The sequence below is a fragment of the Benincasa hispida genome, chromosome 10 (assembly GCF_027475165.1).
Source record: "Benincasa hispida cultivar pf3 chromosome 10, pf3_genome.v1.1, whole genome shotgun sequence".
NCBI lineage: Eukaryota > Viridiplantae > Streptophyta > Magnoliopsida > Cucurbitales > Cucurbitaceae > Benincasa > Benincasa hispida.
Window position 1 is genome coordinate 51,980,816 of NC_143487.1, and position 11,976 is coordinate 51,992,791.

At 35.1% G+C, this 11,976-nt stretch overlaps 1 protein-coding gene across 2 annotated transcripts; it reads right to left on the bottom strand.

The window, feature by feature from the left end:
- Nucleotides 1–5,922: 5,922 nt before the first annotated feature.
- On the bottom strand, nucleotides 5,923–11,262 carry ARI2 (RING/U-box superfamily protein). 2 transcript variants are annotated; one of them, XM_039045330.2, is made up of 7 exons: nucleotides 10,787–11,262; nucleotides 10,442–10,474; nucleotides 10,040–10,319; nucleotides 9,249–9,729; nucleotides 7,162–7,710; nucleotides 6,921–7,087; nucleotides 5,923–6,443 (listed from the first exon to the last, which is right to left on the bottom strand). In XM_039045330.2, exons 1-7 carry the CDS (start codon nucleotides 10,901–10,903, stop codon nucleotides 6,301–6,303), a joined length of 1,770 nt encoding a protein of 589 aa, XP_038901258.1. In that variant the 5' UTR covers nucleotides 10,904–11,262; the 3' UTR covers nucleotides 5,923–6,300. The 2 variants fall into 2 exon arrangements, with proteins under 2 accessions (XP_038901258.1, XP_038901257.1); XM_039045329.2 differs by having other exon boundaries at nucleotides 6,909–7,087; nucleotides 10,787–11,188.
- Between the last annotated feature and the right edge of the window lie 714 nt (nucleotides 11,263–11,976).

Below are 11,976 nucleotides of genomic sequence, written 5' to 3' on the forward strand. Positions count from 1 at the left end.
TTTACTATATTTGCATACCATATGACATATAAGACATACATCGCATGTATTAAACAAATAGATTAATGGACCGGAATGATCCTTTAAACCAAAAAGAATCGGAATGAAAACCCTATCTATTATATTTGTTATCGAGCAAACCGGTTCACAGGCGAACCGGGTCTTGAACCGCCAGGAGGTCTCCATCGTGTAGCAATCTTTAACAGGTAGACGATCATTCAGCGCGCACTAGACGATAGGAACTTTAGCAAACGATCGTATAGACGACGACAAGGCGGCAAAGCCTGATCGTCCATGCGATCGTGTATCGCGATGATAGGTAAACGACACCTTGAGTTACTAAGCGATCGTTTAGTCAGTTACTAAGCGATGAAGCTTGCTGACTTAAACGATCGTCTAACGAGCTTTAAACGATACGCGAGCGTTTGATCGTTTAATCAATGTGTGCAACTTGGTAAACGATTTACCTTGCGATGCTAAGCGATCGTTTAGGCAGTTACTAAGCGATGAAGCTTGCTGACCTAAACGATTGTCTAGCTCGCACGCGCATTAAACGATACTCAGCGATCGCGTGTCCGACTGTCTTCCCGATACGACCAACTCTTGATCGCATACCCCATCATTCAACCGATGCGTTCAACCACGATCGCATAGTCCTTCATCTTCACGATGCGATGGACAACAATCGCGTAGAACTTTTTCTGCACGATGCGATCAACCCTAGATCATCTCCTTTCTCGGAGAGTCGCAACCTTTGCCCAGAACTTCGACAAACGACTCAAGACTTCAAACACTTTGAATACAGACTCGATTACGATTATATATGCCTAAAAATGCAGAGGACTTTACATACAACCGCAAATGTAAAAGGAATTTAAATAGACTGAGGCAATTCATCCCCAAAACATCCATTAATCTGGCACATCTACAACCGTATTAAAACTTAAAAAACAGCGTAGAAATGCACCCACCATGAATGTAAACGTTATTTTGTTACAACAAATGAAATCAGAGTATCAGAAACCGGGCTCCAATACCAATTGAAGGATCTCAAAACGAGAGTTCCATGAGCGGGCTTAGATCGCTCCGATTTTACAGTAACCGAAACATAAATGATATACATTCTATACTAACAGTTATGCATATTAAACTCATCAACAGCATGTTCAGAATACGATAAAACGTAGAGAAAAGTGTTCATACCAGAGGAAGACGATTTTCGTTTATGTGAACCCACAGCAGCGAAAAACTCCACTGATCTACCAGCACCCGGCGAGTCTCTCGACTGTTACTACACGATCCGAACGTACACGAATAAGGCTTCGGGGACAACACCACCACCAGGGAAATCCAGGTATCCTCGGCATCAAAAACCCAAAGAGTGGGCTCTGATGAGTAGAGGACGGAGGAGAGGATTTCGTAGACGACAAGCGCGCACAAGAAAAACTCTGCTATCATATAGCGGGGACACTTATTTTATAGTAGAACTACACGATCGTTTAGGAAAAACTAGACGATCGTTTAGGAAAGTAGTATACGATCGTTTAAACGAATGAAAATCCATCGTATAGGCTCTCGGTGATCGCTCTTTCACGGTTTCTTTTGGGGCGCGAGATATCGAATGCACGAATGAATTAAAAAACAAAATGAAAACCATTTTCATACTTCAACCCGCCAATTACCTTAAACTTCGCCGCTCCACGTTCCCATGTTTAAACGCTTAATTGGTTAATTATTAAATAATTAACCAATTAATTTAATTAATAAATATAATCATATTATATTTATATCCTATAGTTTGATATCATATATCTACTATAGTATTTTTCTTCTACTTGATATAAATCATATGTATATCTAATTTCCTCCAAATAAGGTATCTCATACATTTAGCCAATTATATCATATATAATTAACCAGTTCAATTATACCATATATAATTGAACTTCCTCTTGTCAATTTGAACATTTCAAATTAACCTAAATACTGGTTCTCGACGTTATCCAAGCTACCCAGGTGACCTAATGGACCTGTGGCTTGAAGCTCTAATGATACTGACTAAACTCTTTAGCCACGAGATTGACCATCCGTTAACTGTCAATGATTCCACTAAAGACCAATAGTTGAACTCTTCTTACCACAGATATATTTCTGTGTCCATTGGATATAACCAATCGTGAGTACGATGACCCTTCATAGATGCTCATAAGTACAGTTGGGCTAATTTACCGTTTTACCCCTATAGTTACATCTCACTCCTTAAGTACTACTGATTCCTCGAATAATACAACTTAGTCCAACTATGTGTGAACACTTCTCGGGCCAAGAGAAGGTGTATGGCGCCACATCGTTCAAGCCCTGGAATCAGCTCTTAAGGGAGCCATCTATCTACTTACCCTTGCCTCGGGGAAGGAGTGAATCCCATCTTGTGTAGTTGAGTTCCCAGCTCCCAAATCAGACGATCCCCAAAATGGTAGGTTTGAATCGGTGACTTGGCCACTTACACCCATACAAATTAAAGGACCGTCCTTGATGGCAAGAGTTCACAACTCACTCAGGATTGAGGTCATGTTACCTATGGTCATCCTAGTGAAGTGAGGTCTCTGTCATGAACGGTGTTATATAATGAGACATTAGCACTTTGTGGTCAGGTCTTATACAAACTCTTTGTATAGGACACCCCCGCTCGCATGTCCCCAACACAAATGATCAAGATCAGATCATCTGTGGCAAGTTACAACACTTGTGACCATTCCATAAAGCGGGCCACGTCTGTAGCATTACCAGGATAAGGTTTCCCTCCTATATCCATATACTACAGACCATTTTGGTTATCACTAAAGACATGATCCACTTGTATGTCACCATTTACATACTTGAGTCACATACAGATAACTAGGGATTTTATGTTTATTGGTTTGTGGTAAAACAAATAAAACAAGTAAATGAGCAAAACAACAAGATGTGAAGTAAATATCATATATTAACAATCACAGGTGTTCGTATGTACTGTTTACAAACTACAGGACACGAGACTTTAGGGCATCAACCCCAACAGTTTCAACTACTAGTAAATCTGATTTACCTTGTTCCGCCTTTTCCGCTTTCTTTTCAGCCAAATACTTTGGGCAATTACGCTTCCAGTGCCCTCTTCTCCGCAATGGAAACATTTTCCTTTGAGAGTTTTGTTTTTGTTTAGTTTTTGTTTTTCTTAGCAATGGTTTTCTTATTTCCTTTTCCTTTCTTCTTCATTTGTACGGATCTATCTTTTGAAGATGAAGGAATAGACTTTTTGTTATCAGTGTGTCTTGTTCCAGACGATGACCCCTTAAAAAACTTCTTAGGTTTAGAAATAACATTTACTTCTTTTTCCTTAAGTTTCATCATAGACTGATATGTCTACAACTCATTCAACAACATGGTCAGATTATAAGTAATTTTGTTCATAACAGCATTGGTTTTGAATGGTAAATATCTCTTCGGGAGGGATTCCAATATCATACTTGACTTGTTTCATCTATCATCGCCCCATGAGCCTCAACAACATTAAAATGGACCATCATATCGAGAACATGTTCTCTAACGTTGGTTCCATCTTTCATACAAGTAATGAAGACATATTTAATGGCTTCATGTCGAACAGATGATGACGGTTGCTCGAACATCTCCTAAAGCGACACCATTATCTCACGGGCGGTGGGCATTACCTCGTGTTTCGTATTAAGTACATCAGATATGCGGTGGGCAATTACCTCATGTTTCTTATCAAGAGATTTGTGGTTCAATATCTATAAAAAAAAAAAAAAAAAAAAAAAAAAAAAAAAAAAAAAGAAAAAAGAAGAAGAAGAAGAAATTTGTCTTGTGAACAATTAATTCTCTAGTTTTTAATTTTCGATAATGATGCTTGTTTTCCCAAAATTTTTAATTACGATTTTTATATTTTCATTCTTAACGAAATTCTAAAAGCAAAACAAATTTTTAAAAACTACTGTAGTTTTCAAGATGGAAAATTGTAAAGGGTGACAAAATAGTTAGATAAATTGTAAATGAAGATAAGGTTTTTTGGATTTTGCATGTATAGCAAAATTTTTAATTATTAATTCCATGTCATTCTATGTTTCCATTTTACCCTTAGTTTTTTTTGTATTCTTTCTTCCTTCTATGGGTTTGAAGTTGTGGTGGCAACTGACAAATGAGCACGAGGAAGATTGGGAAATTCAAGTTATATAAAATCTAACGTTTTTACCTAGTAGATATCTTCAATCATAATTGCAGAAGCATCAACCAAAGTAAATAAAAAATATTAGAATAAACAATCATAGTAATTACAATAATAACAATGATAACAATAACAATAATAATGTTTTCAAATATAGAAAAATGTTTCGAAATATAGACTTATATCTATACAATCTATCGTAGATAGACTGTGATATTTTGCTATTATTTGTAAATAATTTCAGTAATTTTATTATTTAAAATAATTTCTCTAATAATAATCTGATTATTAAATTTATTTCGAAATTTCAATATTTTCTTCAATGTGTCCACATTTCTAAGAGTTCGATATTGATATAAAGGATGGATCAATATTTCTACTACATTGAAAAAAACCACATGTAACAAAATAAACAATAAAATATCCATATATATATATATATATTCTTAAAATGTTTATTTACTTTAATTATTTTTTTAATATTTTGTTTCTATAAATTTTTTTCTTAAAATATCTATCAACATCAACATTTTATCAATATTTTCACCGACATCTTCGTAAAACTAAGACCTCGACATCAATATTTTAAACTTTCATGAATTCAAAGCCAACCGAAGCAATAAGTAAATAAAATAAAATGACTACGAAAAGAAATAAGGAATTTTTTTTCCCCAGAAAAGGAAAAACCATCAATAAATTTGGTAATCAAATCAAGGTATTTCTTCAAACAAATACAATAGTGTAACTTAATTTACAATCTAGATTATTTTGGGACATTCTCCAACCAAAAAGTAATCTTGAATTGTCAAAGGAAACTTCCAATCACAAACCGCTAAATACAAAATGTCAACTGAAGTTCAACTCAACTAATCAAGATGTATATCCTTAACCAATAAACCAAAGATTCACCCTACATCTAGAGGCTAAACTAAAACAAAATCATGAAATGCAAAACATTCCAACAGCTATAATCAACCTTTTTATCATTACTTTCTCTTCTTGTAAAAGGTAAAGATGAAGATCACACAGACATGGCAATGTTTATGGGAACACAACATGAACTTGAGGAAACATTAAATGAACACAGCATATAACAATTTGATGTGATCATTTAATGTTTCCTCAAGTTCATGCTGTGTTCTCGCTTATAGAAGCTTAATCTCTTCAAAGGAAACTTAAAAATTCTTTTCTTTGCCCTTCCATTTGTTATCTTTGCCATAAGTCTGAGTCCCTGGACTATTTGTTCCTTCACTGTGACTTCGCCATCAAGGGATAGGCTCTTTTGTTTAGAACATTTGGGATGAAGTGCTGCCTACCTAACAGGGTCCAATTGGATGGTGAATGGGCTGGACTGCTTTGCATTCAATGGTAGAGGTAAAACCATTTGGAGATGTACTACTAGTTCGCTCCTTCGGTGCATTTAGAAAGAAAGGAATAGTAAAAATTTTTAAGATAAGTTCACTCATTTTGATTCTTTTTGGATGGTTGTGCAACACACAACCTCTTGGTAGTGTACTAATTATACTAAATTCTTTTGTAATTATAGCCCCTTCATGATTTTTAACCATTGGAAGGCTCTGCTACATTAGTTCTTTGGAGAGGCCATCACAGCCTCTGACCCGTGAGTTGTCTCATTTTGATCCTTTTTGGAATATAAATGTTTGTTTCCTATTAAAAAAAAAAAAAAAAAGACAGCATAGAAATTTTACTTCCAGCCAAAGAAAATATTAGACAATCAGAAAATGCATACTCTGTTGTCTGTCTCAGGCTGAGAATCAAGCATTTACATTCCCAATACCATCAAAGCCTGACATCACGGCTATGTACAATTTGCGGATTTTCAAAAGCAAAATGGAAATAAAGAACGTGAACTTAAAAGAGATTCTCTTTCAAAATATAGGCTCAGCCGAAGACAATATATTCAACCTGAGACGAAACATGATGAACAAAGAGTAAAAAAGAGTTAAAAAGCACCTCTAGGGCTACTAATCCTTGATTGCTTGTCCCCATGCTAACGACGAAGCTAATGTTTTATGTCAGATCTGTACAACTGTACTTTATAACCACGCAACTTCCAGAGATCAGTTTCTATCAACAACCTCAGCAGGCAAGTTAAGATCAAAAAAGTTGCCAGTAACAACTTCTGCTCTGGCACGCTTCCTAGAAGAGCATCCATTCTCCTCGGAATTCAAGCTAGTCAATCGTTCGCATTCCGACAATCCTCCTGCATTTGTACCATCAGTAAAACTTTTATACTCAATATCTATCTAAAGCAGTATTGCAGGTAGTTCTCCCTTATATATTGTCTCAGAAATAGACTAAAAATAACCCAAAAGAGATGTACATCGGTAGGCTGGTGTCGGTTTTGGGAGAAAACCGGCACCAAAAACCGACCAGGGAATTTTTTATGGTAAAACCAACAACCTACAGACCGGGGATTCGATGGTCAGTCGGATCGGTTTTTAGTGCCTTCATGTACACTCCTAAAATTAAAAATACTCCACATCAATGATCAAATAGGCACAACCCAAAGAAAGACCAGGCAATGTGCAATAATCTTGATTAAGAGATGTAGACTATATATAAATGCATATTTTCAATTCAATATGGGACTCTGTTAAAAGACAAACATTTCGAAATCAAAATTTCTGAACTGACAAGGATGAAGAAGAATAGTGTAGAAAAGTACTCTCCACTTTACCACTTGTACCACAGTCTGATGGTGGATATTTGTCTGAAGTATTTGCTTTGCTGTTCCAACAAGCAGAAAGCTCCAGTGCCTTCTCGATGCCCTTCGACTTGTAAGGAGCAATATTGTGGATACCCAGTTCTAGAGAGCCCAGAAGATCATTCTCAATACAGTCATACCTGCTTGAAAATAGGACCTGAGTTCCAAGAGCTTTACACACATTTAGAAGAACAGATTGTTCAAGTGCACTTACATCTTCTTGCAGAGGGTATCAGTGATAACCGATAAATTGATGACTTGCATCCGTATCTCCATTACCCTATCTTTAGTATATTGATCGAATGGCTCCTCCAAAAACTTGGAGAGCTTCTCAACATTTGCCTCAAGTTGCTGTTGCTGGTCCTCAAATAGATGCTGCTTTATCTCTCTTTCCGCCTCAGTCATCTCATCTTTGAATAGCTCATCCCCAAACATATAGAATGCAAATGGGTAAGAGTAAGATAGAACCCGCCTTGATCTGAAAAGTCTAGACAGTCCATTGTTTACCCAACTAAAATCTCTGAGCATGGATTCCCTCTCTTCCGAAATTGAGATCTTCTCTTGTATAGATTCCTTCAATTTGCTTTCAAGCTTAAAAGAATCTGTATGAGCTTTGTACCGATTATGATAGTGCATATACCTATACAAATCCCGTTTTGCTCGCTCAGCTTTCTGTTCTGATTCTTCTTTGTAACGCCCACAACTATGACCAGAAATACTCGACCAAGTGTGCTCCCGACCCGTGGCTCCACCACACAGCCAACTGTACCAGAAGGATGGGAAGTAGAAACTTAACACTTGATAAAATAAAAACAGGGTGAGAAGAACAAATAGCTAAAATAGAAACAAGCACCAGGTTAAGGAGACGAAACTAATGACTGGGGGTCCATGTATATCTAAGTATCAGTGAAACTATTTTTTATCATAACGATTAGAAAAAGAAAGAGTTTTACTATCAGAAATTCAAGTCTCAAGCACTAAATGCTCAACTTCTATGAATTCATATTCAAATTGAAAAAAGTTTAATATTTTAGCTGGTAAGTTAACGGAAAAAAATACACATCTTTCACGCACTTCACTACTTTTATTTCCTTAGATCAGGGAGATGAGTATTCTTACAGAATCTAAAACTAACATAAGGTTAAAATGATTAAGTCTATTAATTAACCTGTTTAAGAGAATGTCGAAAAAATACTAGAGTGAAATATAGTATTCACAATCCATAATATTCAATTGAAAATTTTCTATTTTAAGTTTTAATCAGAGCAAAAGAGAAGGGCTTAGATATCACTGTCTAACTTGCTGTTTCTCCACAGAATTCGTTCCAATTTTCCAATATATATTTAAACTACCCAACACATCTATAAGGAAAAGACAAAACATAATATGAGATCATTTGAATTCATTGATAATAAATTAGCAATGCCCCAAAAGGTTAAAACTAAAAAATAAATAATAAAAAATAAATGTTGTTCTTGTTTTCCCAAACACGGAGATTAGTGACTCACTAATTGTTTTGAGAAGTTTGAGACCTCAAAGAGTGTTGCATTAGTAAATGAGTCAATGACTCAATGGCATACACCACAAAGACAAATAGCAAAAAAAAAACAAACAAACAAAAACCAAAAACAATTGTTCTAAGAAAGAGACAGAAAGTGTACCAAATAGCTAGATCCTTCAGAACATTTTCACATCAAATGAAATGCAGAAAATTATTTATTCAATGCAGCTAAAGTCACGAATGCTTTCAAGAGAAGAATTTAGATGCGAATTTTAAGCAGAAATGTCATAATTTCAGAAGTTCTTCGAATTAGCCACATCAAACACCTCTAACATGACATGGAGTTACTTTTAAAATGTAGCTACCACTTGAAATAATAATAATAATCTATAAGAAACTAGGCATGCATTAACTGCAAAACATCTCACATGCGCTCACAGAGAACTCAAAAGAGTCAGACAATCACATTAATCTAATAATCACGACTGAGATAACTTATTTGAAAACTGATTGAATATGTAACCATTTGTCTTATATCGAACCTAACTATCAACTGTTCGAATCTGAAAAATACCATACTGACTGATACTTGCTGTGTCATCCTCAGTTTCATCAATATATGACAATGAGCTATCTGCCTCAAAGTCTCAGCAATATATGAAAGAGATACGCTATCTGAAAGTTTGCTTTCAGGTCTCCTATTTAAGTAATGTGGAACAGAATGCACCATTTCACCCAAATGAATTTATTGAAAAAACTATAGCAAAGAATATGATTAAAAAAAAATAGCATAATCCTACCAAAATGCCTGACCACAGATGCAGCTGACGAGGTTACAACCTCCATTCTTCTCGACAGGCTTATGGCATTTTGGGCAGGGCTTTGTATGTACTGTAATCCAGTTAACAGTTTCAGATTCATCTCGACACTTCTTAATCCAAAGTTCCCACATCAAACATGAACACGGTGAGTGAGCTTCTGATAAGCAACTGAAACAAAACTGAAGACCACACGAACATTCTACTTCACAAAACTCATCATCCTCCACGCGTATAGCATTGCCACAATGAGGAGTACTCGGACACCACTTGACTCTTTTGTTATCCTCAATGTATGACTCAAGAAGAAAACGATCAAATTTATTAGCAAGATCTGGATGCCTTTTACTAACTAAATTCCTAACAACAGCTTCATCGCAAATCGCATTACATTTGTGGGCCATGCATCTGATTCTCCGACTTTGACCCTCGTTTATTTTCACAATGAAATGTTCAGTCCAACCTGAAGCAAGACAGAGAGTGAATTTGATCTCAGATAATTGTTTCAAGCTTTCAACGAAATAAGGAACAATGAAACTCAGCCAATTATTAGTAATTTATATGAACTGAGCACAATTCCATTCCACAACAATTGCTTATAACCAACAACATCACAGCCATTCTTTACAATATCAGTTCAGGCGATTGGAAATCCTTTTCAATGAACTACAGAAGTAGAACGCATTGTTTGTGCATGTAAAAAGAATAAGGGAACAATTTTTTTTTAAAAAAAAAAAAAAAAAGAAATCAAACTTTAGAGGGGAAATGCTTACAGTTATTACAAAAGCAATGATCACAATCCACTCTCGTTGCATCATTGCCATGTACTTCCTCCATGCAGATATCACACATCACCATGGAAGAAGGCTCAGAGGAACTATTACTTCGATTCTCAATCATACTAACACCAGCTGTAGCAAACAAATGACTTTTCCCTTTCTCCACAAGTACTGCAAACAATTTCTCTACATCCCATCGGTAATGAATGAGTAAGGTCCGAGCATGGTATTCCCTCAACGATAGCAAGTCCATCACTCTACGCATGTCCTCCTTCTACACGAATTCAAAACAACCCTAAAATCAAATTCAAACAACAAAAAAGAATCCAGGTACCCAATAAACGATAAAATCAGACAAAAGGTCTTTTATATGAAAAGAGGAAGCCAGTGCTAAACCTGTGCCGCAAGGAGAGATTCCTTCGTAATAACCTGAAAACAACAAAAAAAGGGTCGCCATAAACATGATGGATTAGAAAATTCCCGTAATTACAAGCGTTATATAACCAAATTCTGCCGTCCCATCATCACAAACTTGGAGAAAAACCTCAGTTTCTTTTTTTCTTTAGTAACAAAAACAATAAGAACGTTAAATTTCAAGAGAATCAATTCATTCCCTGCCATCGTAAAACAAAAAGAAAAAAGAAACTCCCTAAAATTGAATCGAGAAACAAGAGATTAAACTTGGAATCCCTAAAAAACAAGTAATGAAAGGCAATTAGAATCGAGGAAGAAATAGAATACCTTAGTCGCGGGAGCTTTAGGAACCCACTGAATTTCAGAGTCCTCGTTCTCAATACCATGAAGAGAGTCTCGATCGGAGTCATAATAGTCCTCATCGCTGCTTAAACAGTCGTCCATTGAGAAATAGGGAAAGGGAATTGGGGAAAGAGAAGAAGAAATTGAAGTCAGATGGAAAGAAGAAAAAAGGCAAAGGTGAGTGGGTAATACCAAAAGGGGGAAAAGAGAAACGCGAAACAAAAACAATCGATAACGAGATTCGATGAATAAATCGGATCCGGAGAAATCGGGAAACGCCGGAGAACGTTTCCCTCCGGGAAGATCGTTGGAAATTCCGGCGAGGAGAGTGAAAGGACAACGACTAAATGGTGGGAGCTCTTCCGATGAAATAAGTAAAATATAAATATAAATAATTAAAAAATATATATATATATATTTAAAAAAAAAAAGAAAAAAAAAAGCAAATTTGTGAGAGAGAAGATAAAAAGAGAGAGAAACCAAAGGTTATACGACGTCGTATTATTGCATTAAAACGACGCCGATTTAGTCTAATGGAATATCTGGTTGACGATTGCCGTAGAAGCTTGGCATCTTGGAATCTTTTTGCATTTTTTTCCTTTTTAATTATTATTATTTGGTTTCTATTTTATTTGAACCAATTATTTGCATTTAAGTTGAAAAAATTGAGATGAAAAGTAATAATAAATTATAATAGTATTTTCAAAAAGGAAAATTTAAGAATCTTTAATATTATATATTTTTTGTTTTTTTATTTTTCTCTATATTTTGAATTATTTGCCTTTGACTAAAAAAGTTATTTGAGTAAATCTGTTTCCCTTTTCTGTAATTATTGGTTTAGTTGAAGTAATCTTGAACAAGTAAAGTACTTTTTTATTATTATTATTATTATTATTACTTGCTTAAATACTAATTTGGTCTTTGAATTTTTAGTTTTTTTTTTTTCATTTTGGTCCATATAAATTCAACTTTTGTTCATTTTTATCCTTATATTTTAAAAATGTTCATTTTGGTCTTTGTACTTATAACTTTGGTTCATTTTGATCCTTGAACTTTAAAAAAAATGACAATTTTTATCTTTTAAAAGTGAAAATAAAGAGACCAAATGACAACTTTTTAAAAATATGAGGACCAAAATGAACCAAAATTAAAAGTACAAGGATTAAAATGAACAT